Source organism: Panulirus ornatus, chromosome 2 (genome assembly GCF_036320965.1).
Source record: "Panulirus ornatus isolate Po-2019 chromosome 2, ASM3632096v1, whole genome shotgun sequence".
In the NCBI taxonomy this organism is placed as follows: domain Eukaryota; kingdom Metazoa; phylum Arthropoda; class Malacostraca; order Decapoda; family Palinuridae; genus Panulirus; species Panulirus ornatus.
The window spans coordinates 54,401,553-54,423,979 of record NC_092225.1 but is presented as its reverse complement, the minus strand read 5'-3'; the positions used below and the strand labels follow the sequence as shown (position 1 = coordinate 54,423,979).

At 44.9% G+C, this 22,427-nt stretch overlaps 2 protein-coding genes across 5 annotated transcripts in view; both read left to right on the top strand.

Annotated features, from left to right (window-relative positions):
* Positions 1 to 22,427, top strand: part of mRpS34 (mitochondrial ribosomal protein S34) — a 293,839-nt gene that overhangs the window by 237,619 nt on the left and 33,793 nt on the right. The gene's annotated exons all lie outside the window — the stretch shown is intronic.
* On the top strand, positions 5,428 to 7,497 carry LOC139752867 (uncharacterized). Its single transcript, XM_071668867.1, has one exon. It carries the CDS (start codon positions 6,013 to 6,015, stop codon positions 6,529 to 6,531), a length of 519 nt encoding a protein of 172 aa, XP_071524968.1. The 5' UTR covers positions 5,428 to 6,012; the 3' UTR covers positions 6,532 to 7,497.

Below are 22,427 nucleotides of genomic sequence, written 5' to 3'. Positions count from 1 at the left end.
GTGGCCACTTCACACAGCGTGCCCAAAATACGCGTCCTTGTTCTAGGGAGAAGATTTCCGGGAATTGTATTCCTGGGAATGTTCATTTTGTTGTTACTGCTTGTCGCTGTGGGTGGGAAGGTTGAGCACGGTGGTGTACAGACCTCAGACCTGATGATTGCGGGGGGGGGGGGGGTTTAGGTCGACTGAGAACGATTGTTGATACTGGCGAAGTCATTTGACGCTCGCGTTTAATCAGATAAGATCACATCGCGTTAGGCTGGCGCGCGCATGATAATGTGGGTCGAGCTATGGTGAGGTTTGTGTTTGGGTTTTGGTAAGATCAGACGGGTCAGGTCAGGTCAAGTGGTTTAGTCAGTTCGGGGTTAAGTCAGGTTCCCGGTGATGGCGCTGAAGGTACTCGTCATCACAAGGGCCTGGGTTGTCTGTCTGTGAAGTTATCGTTGGTAAGACGGAGGGTCGAGTGGACCCACAGTACGTTGTTCTTGGTGTTGCTACTCTGTTTGTTGAGAATGGAACTTTTGATTAATCACCAACTGATTGCAGATATACAGTCTGCACACATGAACCAACTGGATCATGCAGTACGCTCACAGCCAGTATGAACGGCGGTAAAGATGGGTTCAGTGCACTCGTGGCTTTCATGTTTGTCTTGCCTCATACATACGTCGAGCATCTTGCTAGTCTGGTCAGGGGTGAGGCAGGGTCGTCTAGCCTAGTGACCCACCAGTCCGCCTGCGCGTTTTTGTGCTTCCTCCTTGCATCAGTGAATGTAGTTATCAAGGACCAGTTCTATGTCCGCTAGGAAAGTACCGGTTATCCTGGCGGGTTCGGCTCATCATGGAACTTGTAGATCCAGCCAGTTATCCCGTGGACACCCGAGCTGAAGGTCTGTACCAGCAGCTGGTGAGGGAGGGCGTCGGCAGCCAGCCCCTCTCTACGAGGGATGGTTGGCCTTCGTGGCACCAAGCCGGAAATTGCATCAGTGCGTTGATCATCTGACGTTTCCATTCCAGTCCTCTTTCTGGACGTCGGCTGGACCATGTGACCGATAGGCAGGCGCCCAGCCACAAGAGCGCTACACGTACCAGACCAGACCAGACCATCACGTGAACGAGGTTGCGTGTCGCCGGCGTGAGGGAGGGAGAGAGAGAGAGAGAGAGAGAGAGAGAGAGAGAGAGAGAGAGAGAGAGAGAGAGAGAGAGATAGAGAGAGAGAGAGAGAGAGAGAGAGAGAGAGAGAGAGAGAGAGAGAGACCTCATGCGTTGCATCACACGAAGAGACCGGGTGCATCACCACATTGCCCTTACAGTTTTAGTCGTCTGCTGCCTCTCTTGCTGACGACACCCGAGCCACGGTGACCGCGCCACTCGCCCTAGACCAGTCCCCACCGCGGCTAACGTGTCCCCGACAAGTACGTGTAGCGACGGGACACGAGCCAGCCCGGAGTCAGACCCGCACGGGTTCGAACCCTTGATGGTGTTGGTCGATAAACGGGTATCCGGCTTAGGTTAGAATATATATATATATATATATATATATATATATATATATATATATATATATATATATATATATATATATATATACACGAACAAAATGCATATGAACACACACCTGGCCGTTGGAGGTTTGTATATATATATATATATATATATATATATATATATATATATATATATATATAGAGAGAGAGAGAGAGAGAGAGAGAGAAGTACATATATGCAAAATTCAGTGACAAGTCAATGCGAGTGCAGAACTCTCCCCTTAACACAAATAGTATTTGCACACACACACACACACACACGCGCGCGATTTCCTAACTGTTCATATCCTGTATAAGACCTAAACTAGATTGTTCACCACAGCTGAAGAAGCACAGAGGGCTAATAGAGAAGGCCCAGAAGAGGGCAGCAAAGATGGTACCAGAATTAAGATAGTTTAGTTGAGAGAGAGGCTACAGACTTCAAATTTGCCCCCATGAAAGAGAGAAGAGTGAGGGATGACCTGATCACAATATTTGTAGTATTAGAGTGGCAGATGACTGAGGACATGGTTTATACAGAGAACATCAATAAATACACTTACACATCTCTTTGGTGTAGTGGTTAGGTTACTTATTAACAATTAGTACAGACCCGCACGGGGTGTGGTCCGTAAGGGTTCTAATTTTAGACAAGGGAGTCGGCCCACAACCAACCCAGGTTATAAATGGGTACCTAGCTGAGGGTGGGGTATGTGCATGTGTATATGTGTGTGTATATATAAACACATACGAGTAAAAGCATGGTACGCCAAGATAAGGCTAAGAAATGAGCAACACCAGATGAAAACTCATCCCGTAACACACAAATACAACTCACACACTTAAAAGAGGGCAATTGTCGTGCCATTCTTTCAGAGAGGAGACCTGGAGGATGTGCTGAACTCCAGATCAATCTCCCTTACGAGCCTATTCTGTAATGTATTGGGAAAGATGTTTACGAAGCAAAAGGATGACTGCTTGTAAGACAGGGGAAAAGGCGATAATGTATAGCGAACCTCTTCGATTTCTACGAGAGAGTGAGCTCCGTGTTTTGCAGACAGAGAAGAAAACTCGGTGTTTGGTCAGTACCTAGACTGCCAGAAAGCATTGGGCACTGTAGCAATTTGGAAGAGGATGTGAAAGTTACGTCGACACGTAGGAGGAAGTAGAAACCACGTCGATAGATGATGATAGAGCGTCCATAGTGTGAGGGATTGAAGGACGCTTGTCCGAGTTATCCGTCTCGAAGTGGGATGACGTTACCAGTGGCTCATCTCTGGCGTTCTGTTCTAGGATCAAATGTGACTCGCCTCAAGAAGTTAGACTCCGACCTGGAATATGTTGACGGATGATGCTGATGAGGTCGTGAGGGAAGATGAGTTAGTGAGGAAGATTTCATCGTCTGGAGAGGGAAGCTAGACTGGCTCCGAGTTGGTCTGATTCATTGGTTGATGGAATTAAGTCTCAGGTCATGTAAAGGAATGAGGATGGGGCACTGTGACACAAGGCCCGAATATGAGTATTATGTAGCTGAAAATAAGCTGCAGGAATCTGTCTATGAGAGAAGGACTTGGGGAAGTCGAAATCTCCCGAGTCTCCCCTTGAGGGATTGATAAACCCGATCTGTCAGCTGGCAAATGTTTTAGTCGCATCCAGTTACATGGACAAGAAGATGGTAACCTGTTCACAACTTACATGGACAAAAAGATGGTTACCGGTTCACAACTTACGATAGGCCAAAGCTTAAAAAAAATGAATTCTGAGATTCGGTCACCGGACTTAAAAGAAGCGTTAAGAACTCATGGAGAAGGTCCATAGGAGGGGGCAGCAAAGGTGATAGCAGAATCAAGAAGCCTGACTTACAGGGAAAGGTTAGAATCATTGAACTTGTCCACTATGGAAGAGAGAAGAAAAAAGGCTTCTTTGATTACAGCCTTGTAAGTTTTGAAGCCAGTCTAAGGACGTCACCAGTGAAGTTCTTTGGAAAAAGCAAAGATGGAACAACCAGAGAACACGAAAGTTAAATTAAGTTGGTAACTTGCTGGAAAGGAGAGGAACACGTAGTTTTATGACACCGTATAAGAGTAGTGAATGAGTGGAATAAACTGACACTTGGGAAATCATGAATATGGACAGCACAAAGAAGTTTAAAATGTTTTGGTCATTGACATGTAGTTCAAGAGACAGGGGCCCCTCACAAGACTTGAACTTCTTCCCCGTACAGTACATTAGGAAATAACACCACAAATAGGTAAACATGCGGGGCTCACACGTGGGACCAGTTCTCTTCTTTTCTCAGTAACTTGCCAGAAAGATTGGAATCATACCTGAATCTGTTTGCAGATGATGCGAAGATAGTTAAGAAGGGGACCTAGTCACACTCTGTGGTCGGTCTAGTCCATGGTAGAGGATGGGACACAGAGAAAGAACGCTTCCATACTAATGTTCTCTAGAAACTAATAAGCTACAGAAATCGAGGGTGTGGCAGAGACTACGGAGTCTGCATTGTAGAAAATCAGTCGCCAAAGTCCCACCTTAAAAAATAAAACGGAAAAAGGGAAACCTTAGAGTTGAGACACTGTCTGGTAGCAAGTATCAGAATCGCTTTTAAGTATAAAGTTGAGGAAATATTCAGCAAACGGGTCACGTATTATAATAGGCCAAGACCTGAACATTCTCCCCAAGCTTGGTGGTCATCGTACTGGAGCAAAGCATAGTAAGGAAGGGCCATGGGAGGGTAACGAAGGTGGCACCAGGACTGAGAACTGAAGTACAATGAGAGATTAGAGAGAGAGAGAGAGAGAGAGAGAGAGAGAGAGAGAGAGAGAGAGAGAGAGAGAGAGAGGTGACTTGATCACATCTTTCAAGCTTCGGAACCAGTTTTACGTCAACTGCCAACAAGGAACAGTAAGAAACCAGACGTTGAAATTAGAAGAGAAACGCCACAGAAAAATAAGATATTAGAGAAGTATTTTTACGGTACCATTGTAGTGGATGAATTAGGTAGATTTTTTCTAAACTGAGAAAAGGAAGAAGAATTACAGTTGAGGGGCACATGTTATGGTCCCATGCTCCTCCGCTGCCTCATTTCCAGCCTTGCGGCGTGGGAATGGTGGATTACTTAGGGAGGGAGAACCATGCCCACCATGCCCGGCAGGTGCAGTTGTGCAACGCCACCAAAGTCATCCCATCAGTCGACATACGCCACTAATAACCCCAAGAAGAACAACGCCCTCACTGGAAAGCCTTCGGATTGATTCTGGAAAAGGGCGTGTGTCTCTGGAACGCACGTTCCCTTTAAATTACGACGGGGAATGATATTGACGTCTCACGGAAGGTGTCCTAATGCGCTTTACGTCTTAAGCACGGCATTGCGAGGCGTATAAACACGACGCGTCGCTGCGGCCTTTGGGTATAATGGTGTAGCAGCTAACACGACCCCTTGGACGAACAGGCTAGAAGAGGCTACGCCATCATGCGAAAGTGTTCGAAGGATTGCATCATCTTGTTCAGCGGGGGATGATAAAGAGAATTCGTGCTTGGCGTGTGATCATAATCGTTCGTGGTATAAAGGTCACATATACGTGTCCGTAGAGAACGTATTAAAACGCTTCACACACACAAAGAAAAAAAAGAACGCCGCTTGAGAGGATTGTCCACGTATGTTGTACGGTATTTCATGAACACGTTGTTGCCAGCAGAGGCAACGAAAGCGACGGGCCGTTTATCGCGCATCCTGTAGCGCCGACGTGGAAACGTTCCTTTGATTCGGGTGCGTTCTACATCCTTCCGGAGGTTGGTGATGATGGGGGAGACGGACGGGTGGTTGTGGCCTGTGGACGTATGTCGTCCAGGTGTGTGGTAGGTAGTAGGGAGGTGGGGTTAGGTGGGTCAGGTCACCCGGGTCGCCCCACCCGCCCCTCTTGACGATAGTGATGATCACTAGGTCGGGTGCCATCGCGGCTCTTGTCGGCTCCTCTCGCATGTCGTCACAGTTGGTCTTGTGGGATATTTTATCTACTGTCGTTCAGTGACGTTTGACACACACACACACACACGTCATTATCAGCTGAACGAATTTGTCATGTTGGCCTGGTGGGAGAGGATCCGGCGTGATACTCGGGAACACCCGGGACATCTTGCATGCTAGTGATGCCAGCTAGGGACGGCTTCGTGGATATATTTCCCTCCATGACCCATGCCGTTATTTGATTGAGATGATTGGTTGTGTTCGTTCCAATCCCCGTGTTTGCAGTACGTTTGTTTACTTTGTTTTTCCGTGCACGGGAGATGCCCTCCGGTTTGTTTATAATTCGAGCGTAAACATAGACTGGCAGAGATGAGGGTCGGGCGAAACGTTTCCTCCCCACTAAATATAACCAAGGGGCGAGCATGAGACGCACCAGTGTTCGCTGACCAGCCTAGGCGCCAGTCACAGTCACAAGGCCGCAAGAGACAAGTGCTTTTGCTTTCCAACTTTACCAGTCATGAAGGCGATGGTGATCCTACCCCTGGTGTACCTGGCCTTGTTGGCCACCGTTCAGGCCGTCAGCAGTGAAGCCCCCACTTCGCCCGTCAGCAACGAGGTTGCCCACCAGACCGTCAGCGGCAGTCAGCGCAACAAGAACCAGGCCAGCGAGAAAGCCGTCCAGAAACAAGTGCGTCAGTTGATGAAGATGAAGTGTCGTCCTGTGAGGCAGAAGGTGGCCGTGAGGGAGGTGCTGTCGCCAGAGAACGACTTGTTGGACAAGACGTTCTTGCCTCACGTGATCGTGGTGAGGCGGTGTCTGGACTTGTGCAGTTATTGCGGCAGCGACCTAGGGCGGGAGGTCGATCGCTGTCAGCCCACCAAGACCAAGAAGAAGAGGTTCTCCCTCTACTACTACGACGCCAACGGCCAGAAGAGGTATGGTCACTTCAGGACCGAAGAGCACCGACGCTGCGGCTGCCTCTCTCCCGCCGCACACACGGCCGACAGCGGCGCCGGGAGTAGCAGCACGAAGTAGGTTTAGAGCAGCTCCGGATGTTGATACAGGTGATGATAAAATCGAGACGCTGTTACCAACGCTGGATTGTTCTGAAAGGCGAGGAGGGATCGTTCACGTGAGAAAGAGCAAAATATAGGCATCACCAGTGAAGAATTTGCCGCAAGTTGCGGCGGATCGTCGTCCGTCATGCCACACGACACCTGTGAAGTTGTGAGTGACTCTCGCGTGGTGTTCCCAGACGTCCGTGTGTTCACAGTTCCTCTTGTGTCTCTCTCACGGGCATTATTGTGCTCGTGTTGGAGGTGACCCCCGGAACGCATCCTCGCTGATTCCCTCCACCGGACAAGAGTGTCTGCTGCTGACATGAGTGCAGAAGAGAAGGTGCGTTGGTTTGGGTGGAGTCGGGTCCGGGAGGCAGAGGGACAGGACAGGGAAGTGGATGAAGTCAGGCTGTACGGCTGCTGTGTGTGTGTAACACCATCCCCCTCTCCTGCTGCTGGCCTGGTCCACATTAAGTACCTGAGCATGTGATGTTAATCCATTAGCGTAAAGATGATTTTCACGACAACTGCAGATGTTGGAAGTTTCTGTTGACATTACCAGACTTTTAGCATTTCTGTATGTTTAGCATCGTAGATATTACCTGATATTTATTTTTACGTTCATTTATCGTAATTAGAGGTTATCTCTTGTTAACAAATGTTACAAGGATATCGTACTGAATGATACATGTGATAGTATTAGAAAATAATGAAGCGATCTCATGATTAAAGGGAAAATTGTAGATACCGTATGACAAATGACAAATATATTTATATAGAGAGAGAGATAGTTTAATGTTTACTGCAATACTTGTACTTACAAACAGATAATGATGCACGGGTATTATATAATACTATAGCACTATGTACATTAATGATTACGTTTTATGTGATCTTTACTGCAATGTGTCCTTGTTATTCAACAAATAAAATGACTATGATATTCCACATATATTTTTGCCCTCTCTTACCCTGAATGTTGAAGTTTATGTAGAGAATGCCCTTATATCCACCCTCGTCACTGCTGGATCAAACATATCACGCTTGTAGAATCAGTGAGAAGAACTCTGAATTGTCCCAGAAAGAAGATGTATCTTCTTGTCTGGATCTTACTTACGAAGGGAAGGGAAGGCACGTGAGGAGTGACTTGTGTAATGATGAAGTACTTTACTTGAGCCCGAGAATATATACAGATAAGAGAAGTACGCACACGATGTACAATATATATATATATATATATATATATATATATATATATATATATATATATATATATTTAAGCCATGGTTTAAGCAAAACCCCTTAATGAAAACATTAATGACCCAACTAAACCAATGGACTGCTAAGCATTCTGTGACCACTCACTTTTCTGAATATTCTTACATTTAATATCTGGTCCTAATAACTGTTGTAGACTTGATGTGGCATGCATCCGAACACACCTGCTAACTAAAACACTCTAATTCACATGTGTAAGGGAAATTTAGTGAATGAACCTAAACACTTCAAAAACAAGCAGTACACTATGATTGCTGCTGTCCAGCGTAATATTGACTTGCGGCCCTGCTCAGTGTCTGGTGGTTAGAGTTCACCTAAGGCAGCATCAGCTGGTTACACCTGTCCTAAGATTGAGATCTTAGTTATGTAGACGGCATGGTGCACGGGGGGGGGTCCGAGCTTGTGGGAATCCTTGCTTATGGTTGGTCTTTTTTTCTTGCGCTGGGGTCCGGACGTGCGACAGTCTTCGCCAAGTGACGACCAACGTCCCCCAGGTCAAGTAGGCCTGTACGTGCACTATTCACAGGCAGCGCTGCACGCACGACATACATCCTTGGTGCACCTCACTGTTTATATCCCCACACTGTTGCTAAGGTTCATTCTCGGGCCATGCTGGCTAGCATGCTGCCCTAAACTTGTCGTACCCTCACACTTTCCCCGTTGGAAATGAAGTTATCAGTGTCTCTTGTAGACACATTATCGGCTCGTTACCCATACACGAGGGACGAACCTTACACGCTTTATAAATGTATCCTGTTCAACGGAGCGAGCAATGGCTTACCGGGATAATAGTAGACGTTAAAGTTATACGCACTCCTTTCCCTCCGGGCTGGGCAAATCGTCTCCAAGGTGGTCGCATACTCCCTGGCCCTCTGTACTGTATAATGCCAATTATTGTTTTAACAAGGGAGTTATTTCAGTTTCCTTGGTTAATTACTCCGCTAATTCACTTTTTCACTTTTCCACACTTGACTCATTTTCGTTGAGTCACTTTAATTTCTTTTTTACAATCTAAGGTTTTATTCTCAACTATCTAAACAATTTTCCAAGAATATACTTATCGGTAATTTCTCGATGCGTGAGTGAGGTGAGGTGGTCCATAAGCCTGGCGACGATATCTTACTAGGGTCGGGCTAATGTTTACACACACACACACACACAAGCGCCTTATCTCCCAGCCTGCTTCGTCCTGTTTATATATATATATATATATATATATATATATATATATATATATATATATATATATATATATGATGTATTCACGAAGCAGACACGTGACGATCACAGATAAACTTGTAGATTACGAGGAAATATCAAAGCAGGAAAATTTGCTCAAGCGCTTTCGTGTATTTCACCACATCTTCAGAGGCAAATAGTAACAGATCACAAATGAAGGTGAGGGTAGCATTGGATTCCACGTGGAGTCAGAGGACGGTGTGAGTAGCATTGGATCCCACGTGGAGTCAGAGGACGGTGAGTGTAGCATTGGATCCCACGTGGAGTCAGAGGACGGTGAGGGTAGCATTGGATTCCACGTGGAGTCAGAGGACGGTGAGGGTAGCATTGGATCCCACGTGGAGTCCGAGGACACTCGGGGTAACAAAACTCGACCCTACTGTTCATCATTCAAGTCACTACGGGTGTGTCAGGTCATCAACCTTCTTACACAAGTCACTGCAAAGTAAATGTAAGAGGATTGCTTAGTTTAGACAACGTCATCTTATATTTATGTCACAGTGACTCACGTCAGGTCCTCTTCTTCTTGGCGGGGTTTCTAGATTATTCCCCAAGGTGCTGTTCCTCTACCCTAGCATAATTACCTTCCGCCATTGATTCATGGGTCCATATCCTTGTTGTAAAATACCTCGAGTACTTCAGTTTGTCTTTTCTTGCTTCATCATCATCATCATCATCATCTGCTGGTCTCTGGTGTCATGTCTGTGGGTGTTGTACCCGGAGGTGTGTGTGTCTCCTGGGCGCTCCAGCCTGCGAGCGGGACGTCTCTCTTCTTGGCGATGTCGTTGTCGTGTGAGTGTCATAAGGACGGAGCGCACGGTCTCTGGTCTTATGTCACTTAATACCGAAGATTGTGCGTTTTCTTAAGGCTGCACCACTTTCAGGAGCAGGGGAATATAGACTCCTTAGGAGTTCTTTAACGAGCCTGTGGTCCTAGTGATACAGCCTCGCCAAAGGCGACTTTTCACGCGTTGTAACGTCTTGTTGGTTGAGCCCGATAACGCCATCCAGCGATGTTATGTATGGATGCGAGTTATGGGCTATAGATGAAAATGGCCGGAGGAGGGTAGGAAATCATATGTCTGAAGACACTATGTGACGCTAGGAGGGTTGGTCCCGTAAGTAATGACATAAGAGAGGTGTGGTAATAAGGAGAGTATGATTAAGAGAGCAGAAGTTGTGCTGTAAATGGTTTGGACATATGGAGAGAATGAGTGAGCAGAGATCGACAAAGAAGATATCTTTAGAAGTGGAGGGGACAAGAAGGAGGAGACCAGCTAGGAAATGGAAGGATGAAGTGAAAAAGATTAGGAGTGTTCGGGGGGGCCTGAAGTTGCAAGAGGGTGAAAGGCGTGCGCGGGAATGAATGCAGCAGCTCAGGGAAGCCACGGAATGGTTCGTTGGGCCTGGTTGAGAGGACAGGGTTGCATCCTTTCAATAGCAAATATAACAAACAGAGCTGCCAACTACACAACATTATGTACCCAGATCAGTCACTAACAGCTTAGCAACCCAAACACTCGACGCCATCACGATGAAACACGGAATCTCCCAAACACAAGTCACACTTTACCATGCTCGGCGCCCACTTCTGTGCGACAGTATGAGACTCCTCTCACCCAAACCACCCTACATAATCAATCACCAACTCGCACGTCGAAATCAAAGGTTTACCCCCCTGCATCACACTCCAGTAACCTCTGCTCACCCCCACCCTCAACAGAAATAACATACACGTACTGAGTAGCGCCTTAAAGCACGCACAGAACAGCCGACCTCTCGACTCATTCCCTAGCTCTAGCCCGCACCAAACATACACCCATCAGAGGCCACAATCCCCAGACACACACGAGTCGCACTCTCCTGTCCTCTCCCCGGACATCACCTATCGCTACAGCACTACCACCACGACCCTTCATGCTCAAGGTGCAGCTACCATACAGAAGACAGCAAGCGCTCGCTTCTCTGTTGCCTTGCACTTTCTGCACTCAGACTGGCATCGCTACACTTCATGACCCAAGGTATCGACTTGTGGTGTTGAGTGCTCCAGGTGTCTCATAGGGATGGAAGGAACTCACGTTCCACGATGGGAGAAAGTATAAGACGAGCTGTAATTCGTCACAACAATAGACAATCACTGCAGATATCCCCATCGTCTCCTGCGGGCTATATGAGAGGGCAGCCTTCCAAAGCGGTCCATGTGAGGTTCGATGATCGGGTGAGACTTGTATGAGTCTAGGAAGCTGTGGCACTTATGATCTAGATTCTTAGAATGTAGGTCGTAGACCTTGACTCAGCCATTAAGACTGTTATCAGTGTTGCTAGCTCATAAGACCCGTGATGTGCGCTTCTTGTGTGCCAAGAAGATATACCAAAACATAATCCAGCTGATGCTTTACCGCCATACATTTCGCAGCGAACATTTGAGTTAGGATTCTAACTCACAAATTGGCCAGGCGTGTCCGCCGTAGCGATGGCTTTGTTAGAGATGAGATGACGTGCACGTATTAGCAGAGTTGTGTACATGAATAACAAACATATCAAGATGATTGTATATAAAACTCAATCTGTACACTACTTAGATGCTTACCCACGCCTAAAGTTAAGATACGTGACTTAGTCCTGAACTCCGCCTCAGAGTACACCTATTCTGGATATATAACTCCCGTGATTACCAGTGTTTTTCGAAAGTTGTCAAACACTGTACTAATGCTGCATACGTAGGTGTATGGATCAAGGGAATTATTTGCCTGGGAGGCAGGAAATGTTGCTACTTCTTAATTTCATGCAGATCATGTACTCCAGACATTATCATATGGTTGGCTTTTCTTTTGATCCATTTAAACTCATTTGCGCCATGGCATATTTGGTTTACCATTGCTTTAAAGACAATGCTGTAGACTTATCAGGCAGAAGTTTCAGTTAGTTCATAAGACTGATTTCATGTATTCTCTCCTTGATGTTGGGAATACCACATTCTTGCCGCATATTGAGTACTTTAGTAGTCCTCAGGCAACCAAGTATGATTCTTAAGGCTTCATTTTACATTATTTTTGGAGTCCATTAATGCCTTTGCTGTTATGCAGGGATAAAGCTGGTGCTTGGCCATCTATTAGAAACCTGGTACAAGCCTAATGCACAATTTTAACCATTCTAACATTTGCACCATAACTAGGATTGTACACTGCAATAACTCTAAGGGTTCTGGGTCTATCTGTACATTGTCGACTTCATTTTTGCACGCCAGCTGCAGCACATGGGATTGAGACATCATGATGATTAAAGGAGGAGACATACTCAGTGGGTTTTCTATGTTTTCACTTTGAATGGTCCGCTCTTACCGTTACCAATTATTGAGAACCTTGGTTTTTTATGTGCTGAAATGCCCTCACAGACTGTGTGTGTACAGTTAAAAACAGTTTGCATTTCACGATATGTTTTGGTGGGTACAAGACTATCATCATCATCATAACTAATAGTGATATTCCTGGGGCTTTCTGGAATTGACTTCAACAATGTATTGATGAGTAAGATTGAACAAGGTAGGGCTAAGGACTCTACCTTGAGGAGTGCCAAGCAGCATGTCTTTTAACTTCATTTTTGTAACCTTGAAGCAACAAAGCAGATATTACCTATCAGCAATATCAGATGCAAGTTTTGGGTCAAGAAATGTGTGTATTAATGCCCTCTGTCACCACGAACTGTTAGGAAAGTTGGGATACAGTTGTGTACACTTTTACCATGTGTGAGACCATTAATATTGTGATACATGCAGTCGTCTGTTGAGCACCTTCCTCTCATAAGTTGTGCACAGGCAACTCGTCAGGAGAATGGGGCAAAACTCGACCAGGTTGATTGTGTTTAGGTGTTGGTACAATAAGGCTGTCCGTCCATGAGGAGGGTAAATGACGCGTGGCATAACTCGCATTATACAACTTAGATAATGGGTTACCATATTCATGTCTTTTGAAGTCTAATGATGTCGTAAGAGATACCATCCTCACCAGGGGCATTGCACTTGCCCCTGGTAAAGGCTACGTCTGAGTTCAGACTCCACAAACGGCACATCACGTTCATAGTGTTGCCTGTGTAGCATGATCTTCTCTGTCTTTGGACTTGTTGTACAAAACGTTTTGAGTCTCAGGCGGCAGCATGTCACAGCCAGGGGGATGAGACCATTTCGTGAGAGATTCGTTACCCTTTTGCATCGGGTTGGGACGAGATACTTGTGTGTTATTCTCTCTAGTGATTCTTTTTGATATCTTTCCAGGTTTGGCTTATTCCACCAGCAAACTGATCTCATTCATTTAGTGTGAGGTTTAGTCGTCTGTTCTCTGGCTGATGCAAGAGATGTTTGAAATTGTTCCAGCGTCTTGGTTGTTTGATGTTGTCTATATCCTTCATCTATTTGCCTCGCTATACATTTGAGCTGTTTCAGTTCAGGGTCATCATAGTACTGATGTGGCCTATGGTGACGTCCCTTTAGTTAGCTCACTCTGCTTGAAAATGTTAAAGCTGTACATAGAAGTCTCCCGGTTAACGTTAAAAGTTTGTACATTAGTGGGCTCATAATCTTGGTACTGGAGATGTAATCTATGAACTTATTTTGATATTTTTCTCGTGATCAGGTGCATAGGCTTTGGGGGGAATATATTGGTACACGAGGTAGTGACTGTCTTACATACATGAGACACGTGTTACCGGTAGATCCAGGGTTGTGCTGTTTGTGACTGGGTAATTTACGTTGGGGTTTGCCAGGAGGCGTTCGACATTTTGTTCCGACCTGTGCTGCCCACAGTAGCTACCTTGTGATGGAGGCCAGAACAGCTTTTTCTTCGTATAGGTCACATTTTATAGGAGTATTACGATGTCATTGTACTGTTGAGCAATGTTCCCGTGGCTTATTTTCTTTAAAAGTCACTCTTTTATGCCAAATCTTTCATGTATTCATCCCGATTTAACACAACGTTTCTCATTTATCCCTTACCTGCAGAGTGAGTCATTGGGTCTCTCATTCCATTATCAGTGAGGTATTTTGGAGTTGTTTTCTTTTGTAGATTTTCAGCCTTGGCTTTACGCATCGTGAGCGAGGGAGGTGTAGACCTGGTCCGAGGAGGCGCTGTATCTCGTCCCTCAGTATAAGGTCATCTGCAGTGAAGGCTTGTAGCGCTGCCCCAATTTCTCAGTGTGTCGCTTTGTTCAGTCCTCCTCCCACCATCCACGTTACCTCGGTGCACGTAGAGGAGACAGGCTTTGTATGCTGCGTCAGGTCTCGTTAACAAACAGAATCCTCAACGAAACAGCGACCACAGCATGTACTTCTGTGGGTAGTGCCTACCCAGCGGCACCGTGATGAAGAATGACACGATATATATATATATATATATATATATATATATATATATATATATATATATATATATATATATATATATATATAGTGAAGGTTTAGGCAGATGTAGATGGAAGTAGAGGAAAACTTTCCCGTACATGACGGTACACTGTGGTCTTGGTGGTGGCTTAGTGGCTGGGCTGTCGTCTCACTGGTCCTGACGTCAGGGATAGATAGAGAGGACCCACGTCCTCCCAGCAGAGCTCCCGAGGCAGAAGAAAGGAAACATTTTGTATTAATCTTTTTTTGTGTGTGTTTGTGTGTAAAATCTGCTTGTATCTGTGATGGGTAGCTTAAGAAAACCAGTCAGTCTGATTTTGGCAGTCAAGCACGTACGTACCCAGCCCGCATAGAGTCATGATACCAAACGGAGCCAGTAAGAACATGACAAACAAAAGCAAAGAAAGAAGCTTTTCGTCAGCCGTCTGGGAGAGCTGGGTGTGTTTGGAATTCACTGAAGAACGTGAGTGTACGTATATTTTCCGTGGTAAACTCTTAGAATATCATGAATGTGAACTGCTGGGAATTAATTATACTGTGGAACATCCTGTTAATACAGTGGAGACGATGGGGTACTTATCTCTCTCACAGAGAACACACAAGTCTCATTATACAGTGTCCTTGGGGTTTGGTGCCAGACATTAGGATGCACCATCATCATGTTGTTGTTGAGTGCAAGGAAAATGAACTCATGTTTCCCACTCCTGATGTTCTTGCACACTCGATTCCTCAGACACGACAGTGTGACACTTGTTAGCCAGTGTAGCCAGCCAGCTGTGGACTGCATATTGTTATTGTTGTTGTTGTTTAAGCATATTCATTGATAACTGTTTGTTATCAATCGTATATAGACTTGGTGCATCGGCATGGCACGTACGTGTAGATTTAAGACTGTTTGTGAACGAATACGGTAGATTTTAAACGGGGTTTCCTTCTTTTATTTCGAGAAATCTGAATTTGAAATATTCACTGGAAATCCGTGTAAGTTTTCCTCTGTCCTCTAACATTTGTGTAATTTCAACTCTTGTCTCACTCAGCATATTTGGTGTTAAAGTTACGGTAATTGCCAAATCTGCCTCCAAGAAACTGGGAATCCCTAAACATACCAAATTGTCAGAATTTCTTTTCTACAGAATAGTTGTTCCGATTGTACAAAAGATTGATCCTTCCTTGCATGGAGGACTGCTCTCACGTCTGGGGTGGCTCTCGCTCTGCTTCTTGATTTGACTGAGTTAACTCGAAAGAAGCAGTCCGACACATCATCAACTCTCCCAGGCTAACTTCCATACTTGACCCGGTTGCCCGACGCCGCAGTCTGTAAATTTCTGTTCTCTTCCACTATCACAGAGAGCCTCGTTAGGACCCAGTGGTGTGTTGCTGCTTGAATTCAGTTGTATTCATATATTCAGTTGTCAGAAGCGACCAGAGTCGAGCAACACCGAAAGGGACTAGAAAATAACAGTAAACATGAAGCAGTTTAGTGGCACCAGAAGAATAAAACCCAACGACATAACTAACCAGAGAAGGTAATATGATAGCGCGAAAGAAGGGCTGCAGGATCAAAGCCATGGTAATAATACTATGTCCCAACTTACCCACCCACACCAACGTACCTCGCCTCCAAATCACGCATGTTGAAGTTACAGAGGATACAAAATAAGGACTTACGATTCGTCACAAATTAAAAATGTTCCTACTCTTGAAATCACAGTAGAACAGCAAGAACGACGAAAGATTAAACCAGTTGGTTCATACCCGAGAGAAGCAGCCCACAGAGTATGGCAGAATCCTGAAGACAACGATGATACAAACCACAGTCAAACCCGAGATCTGGACCACAGTACAGACATGGTGCGCCCTTGGTTCCCTCCAAGCCTCAAAGCACTCAGGGAGGCTCCAGTCTCCATCAGTGCACACACACCGTGAACAGTGTATTAGATGAGCTTAGTGAAACTCCTCCATATCACCAAAGGTACAATGATAAAACACACATCCTCAGTCTGCCGGGGTTTACATAATCCCTCACAAACATCAAACACCTTATACCGTCATCCTCCTGTACACACATCAATCTTCTCCTGTATTTCAAAGTATTCCTTCCCCTGTCCCATCTCTTCTACATCTGTTCTAACCAACCTGTTACAAGAAAAAAGATATGACGTCCCCATCCGAGCTTTGTCCACAAAAAAATATGACGTCCCGTCCGAGCTTTGTCCACAGTGTGTTCGGTACGTGTCCCCCATATACTCACCCTTGCCCAACCACTAGACCACCTCAGTTGACCTTGAGTGTCCACGTATCCAAGAAGTGAAAGAACTGACCACTTCATAGACTTTTTTACCTGACCACTTCATAGACTTCCCCTCCTGCTCAGCGCAGTCGTCAAGCCTATGCTCAGAAGAATATAGAAAAATGGGAAAATGATCCTCAAATGTAAACTGTGCTTAACCTATGGTCGTAATGGACAGCTACATCTCCTTTGTAAAGTTTGCAAATGTGACGGGAAAAAAATGTCAAATTGGTTGTGGTAAAACATGTAGCAGGAACGAAGAGAGACACGTGAAGAATATAGGACGTGTTAATAATGCAGTGAGTGTATGTACTCTGATACGCCAGGTGTTAACGTGGTTACAGCAGACAGGATACGAGAGTTAAAGAAAGTGAGATAAGGTTAACTGCTGTTAGAAGTGAACTCAGTCTCTCATTTGCTGTAAATAATCGCCTTGTTCCAGTGACCAAAAACAGTATGCCTTGACTCTGACCTAGCAACACCATCAACAACAACGAAAAAGGCACGGACAGGACATTACAGATCTGCTTGTCCAAACCTCAAGACAACTCACAACACAAGAGACTGCAGACAGCTCCAAGCACGCTCGAATTCACGGAAATTTACCAAGGTACGTGAGACAGCGTCAGCCCAGCTGAATTCGTGGGAAGTTTGCAGCCAGCCAGAACGTTCAACCGACCTAGTAACTAAATTTCACGACCAACTGACAACAAACAGTTAAGTTCTTTTAGTTCGAAAAAAAAAAATCTAGTTAAATCTCGTACAGTTTTAGATCAGGGTGTAAATGACGAGTGTCATAGTTTACTTGTTAATGGGACTACAGGGCCATTGATTATAGTATAACTTAATGGGATAAGAGTAAGGTTTGTGTGGACACTAGAGCAGAAACCGATTTGATTTTATAGATTGTTTTAAAAGACTGCCAGAGAAATCGGTACAAGAATGTGACGTAGGAACTTATGGTGTAACTAGCGTGTCCGGACAGCCATTAAAGATATGAGGAAATTTATCATCAGTATTACAACTCATGTTAGAACTGCAAGACTGCAATGCCGCCTTGTTCACTAGGTTAGATTTAGAGATGTGCTGACGGGTGTCGCTGCCACGCGTGAATATAAGGTGGAATGCAAGCCACGTGAGTGGGTAGTAGTAGTTCAGGGATGTAAGGCATCAAAGTTAACCAATGTGGTACATTATCAAGAACTTATTTGCCCTATAAACTTTTCTTGAGTTCCCCCCTCAGCAACCAGCGGGATAACGCACATCAAGGTCATTTGTACTCTAGCACATCGCATGAGCAAAGTTGCCCTACTGATTTCAGTGTGTCTAGGGGGCCCGAGATAGATTTTCATCATCTGGAGACGCTGAAGGAGATTCATATGACGTAATATAAAGTTCTCATAGTCATACGAAAGTGGAGATAAGAGGAGCTGCGCCGCACGCTTCAGATCCATTGTGCTGCGTTTTAGAACCGGACTCAGTCGGATTAAAGGGAATCTTAGTAGACCCGACGCTCCATGTGACGAGTGATGGGACTCCTCTCTGTCCTGTTACTTGGCCAGTAGACTGCAATAGGACCTTCTCTTTGACAAGCGGAACGTACCTTGTCGACTTTTCCATATTCCAAGCACCGGTCAGAGAGAACAGTCCCAGCCTTCTATAAACTAAAGATGACTTGAATGCAGTTAACTTACCTCTACACTAGTAGACTTAGTGAATGGTTACAGGAATACAGTGGCTTTAGAAGAGGAGCATTTAGGAATAACCCTATACCCCTACAATCTGGTGCATGCCCAATCTATTTTCCCGCCTATAGACTCCCTCAGACAGACAGCAGATGAATTTGTGAATGAGACGTTACAACAGGGCGTAATTCAGCCTTGTGGCTTTCCTTGGAACACCTCACTTATCGTAGTACCAAAGAAGGATGGGACTTGGAGGGCTTTGATAGACTATAGGCAGTTAAATTAGGTTACTATCCTAGATAGATTTCCTTTACCTGTGCTATATGAACTTCCTCAACAATTAGGGGATAATAAAGTATTTTCCACCGTAGATTTCGTCTGTTTCCTTGCGCTACCTCGCAAACGCGGGAGACAGCGACAAAGTATAATAATAAAAAAAGAAATAGATTTGTTACACGATTTTGAGCAGACACCAGTGACTGATGCCAGTAAACCAATGGCTGCATTCAGCACCTTACAGGTCACTGGGAGTTGACAAGGATGCCTTTTGGACCAAGGTTATTGCCCATACCCTTACCAAGACATGACAATGACTTTTAGAAACTTGATTGGCTAGACTCTTATGGTCTACCTTGATGACATGATTATTAGTAAGGATGTGAAACTTAGAGGAAGCTTTGAATAAGTTACATTTGGCGAATTTAAAGATGAAATCGTCAAAATGTAGATTTTCTAGCACCAGAATGAAATATTTAGAACATGTAGTAAATGAGAGAGGAGTTTCCCTAGATAATGATAAAGGTTATAGCTGAGGCACAATTTCCCACACCCAGGAATGCAGGAGTTTTGTGAAGCTATTTAGTACTATCGCCTCACCTCCAACAGAATTGCAAAGGAAGAATGTTTACTTTCCATTGGCGGAAAGCGTAGCGATAAGCAGTGGACGCATTAAAGCAAGCGGTCACTTCTGCACGTTTCTTAATATTTCCTGATTTTCAGCAACCATTCTCTTTAGTTACTGAAGCGAGTTCAAAAGGGGTGGGAGCTGCCCTCATGGAGAGAATAGCGGGACGACTACATCCCATAGCTTACGGCAGCAGAACGCTGAAGGAAGCAGAGAAAAATTACACGGTTGCAGAGCAAGAAGCATTTTTAGGATCTTATCTACCGCTTCCCAGTTCACGTGTTTACTGATCACCAACCCGTAGTAGGGCTATTCCGAAATCGAAGACCTACAGGAAGGTTTGCTAGATGGTCATGAACTATACAGGATTTCAGTTCAACTGCAGAGAACATAGCTGGAAAACAGAACATTGTAGTTGATCAGTTGTCGAGGAATGTGGCCCCGATAACAGTGTTCAGCCCTAGGTATAGATAAGCCAAGGGAGGAGCAATTGATTGACTCAGTCTGGTCACAGGTGATAAAAGTACTTACTTAAAGAAACTCCTGACCTGATGATTAAACCCCCTTGATTTGGGTTGTAGAAACAGCTAGACTTCAGTGTGAAGGAATATTCCAAGCACAGGAGATTTAATGTAACTCCTCATTCCGAGAGACCCAATGTGATGTGTAAATATACCCCTTTGTGAAGAGAGGCTGATAAATGACACTGCAACAGATAAATCGTGAATTTGTTTCGGGAGTATTGACCTAGCTCTTAGTGGTAGTTTTAGATATTAATATATGCACGTGTTTCCAGGAAGCGTTAGTTACCCACCAGTGTTTAATGGTTATATCAGTCAGGGAGGGACCGAGACTAACATTACCCCCCCCCCCCCCAACTCTTGCTTCATCCAAGCTTGAAGTCACACTCGAAAAGGGAGTTGTTTAACGAAGTTTGACTCCGCAGCTAACGTAGTATTGCCAGCGGCAACGTTTGTTTTTAGTTGTCCACTGGCAAGACGTTATACAAGTGGGTGGGTAATGTGAATAACAAGTGGATGGTTAACGTAACCAACAGGTATGTGGTTACCGTAACAAACAAGGTAGTTAACCAACAAGTGGGTGATAGGACGGTCTGGTAACACCAGAGTAATGATGTTCGCAGATCAGCTGAAGTTAGGTTTCTATCGCCCCTACAGTGGAGATATCTGCAGATATATTAGCGAGCAGACAAAGGCAAATGTCATTGACAGAGATCCTTAGCAGAGTTCAAAAGACCTAAACAACTCATATGTGAACAGAAAAGACGGGTTTGGTATGAAAGATGACAACTTATGAGAAGAGCAGAGGTGTTAGATAGGCTACAAGAAGAAAAGCAATAGTCTACCCTACCTTAGAGCATCCTTTCTTTCATTTTCTCAACAGTACACACTTCAGTATCGTAAAGAACGTGCAAGACAAAGCACAAGCTTTGCCTCTAAGTAGAGATATCCTCACACTTTTAAAGATACAGGAGCCCCCCCCCCCCACACCAATAAAAACATTCTGAACACAACAGAGCAACTAGAACAGAGTAAATGATTCCCCAGTTGTAAACACAGTTCATTTCTTTCACCAAATTACCACAGGGCAACAACAACAGTGATCTCCAGGAACCAGGATACGAACCGTTACTAACCTTCCAAACGTTTTTCATACATGTGTACCTCACCCTCGGTAGACCCGGTGACGAAGAAGCGCCTTTGTCATGTACTTGCTCACCTCAGTGCCTGGCCAGACGCCGTAAGTACACTTTGTCAAGGCTTTGGTGTAGAGGGGAACAACGGTCGTGGGCCTCTCTTCCTAGGCTTGACGCTTGTCATTTGACCTATGAGGCTGACGTTTTCCTTGACATACCTAACAACAAAGGGGCCAAGGTTTACAGTGAACTAGTATAGCGCTTATAACAAGTCCCGACACTGCCGAGGTTTACAGTGAACTAGTATAACACTTGTAACAAGTCCCGGCAGTGCCGAGGTTTACAGTGAAGTAGTATAATACTTGTAACAAGTCCCAGCACTGCCGAGGTTTTTTAGTTGCTGTTCAGATGCACCTTTCGCTCACATAGGTACACACTCACATCACTACACTTTATGACCCATGGTCCCACCGAGTGGATGTGGTGTGCTTTCTGAGCGCTGCGGGCGTTTCATACAGAAATGTCTCCTGGTGCAGGAAGCAAGTTTATATATATATATAAACAGCGACAAAGTATAAAAAAAAAAAAAAAAAATTATATATATATATATATATATATATATATATATACATTTTTTTTTTTTTTTTTTTTTTTTTTTTTGCTTTGTCGCTGTCTCCTGCGTTTGCGAGGTAGCGCAAGGAAACAGACGAAAGAAATGGCCCAACCCAACCCCATACACATGCCTTGATTCAATCCACTGACAGCACGTCAACCCCGGTATACCACATCGCTCCAATTCACTCTATTCTTTGCCCTCCTTTCACCCTCCTGCATGTTCAGGCCCCGATCACACAAAATCTTTTTCACTCCATCTTTCCACCTCCAATTTGGTCTCCCTCTTCTCCTCGTTCCCTCCACCTCCGACACATATATCCTCTTGGTCAATCTTTCCTCACTCATTCTCTCCATGTGACCAAACCATTTCAAAACACCCTCTTCTGCTCTCTCAACCACGCTCTTTTTATTTCCACACATCTCTCTTACCCTTACGTTACTTACTCGATCAAACCATCTCACACCACACATTGTCCTCAAACATCTCATTTCCAGCACATCCATCCTCCTGCGCACAACTCTATCCATAGTCCACGCCTCGCAACCATACAACATTGTTGGAACCACTATTCCTTCAAACATACCCATTTTTGCTTTCCGAGATAATGTTCTCGACTTCCACACATTCTTCAAGGCTCCCAGAATTTTCGCCCCCTCCCCCACCCTATGATCCACTTCCGCTTCCATGGTTCCATCCGCTGCCAGATCCACTCCCAGATATCTAAAACACTTCACTTCCTCCAGTTTTTCTCCATTAAAACTCACCTCCCAATTGAATTGACCCTCAACCCTACTGTACCTAATAACCTTGCT

Excerpts from the sequence above, each read along its gene's own strand:
- LOC139752867 (XM_071668867.1), top strand. The coding sequence starts at position 6,013 with ATGAAGGCGATGGTGATCCTACCCCTGGTGTACCTGGCCTTGTTGGCC.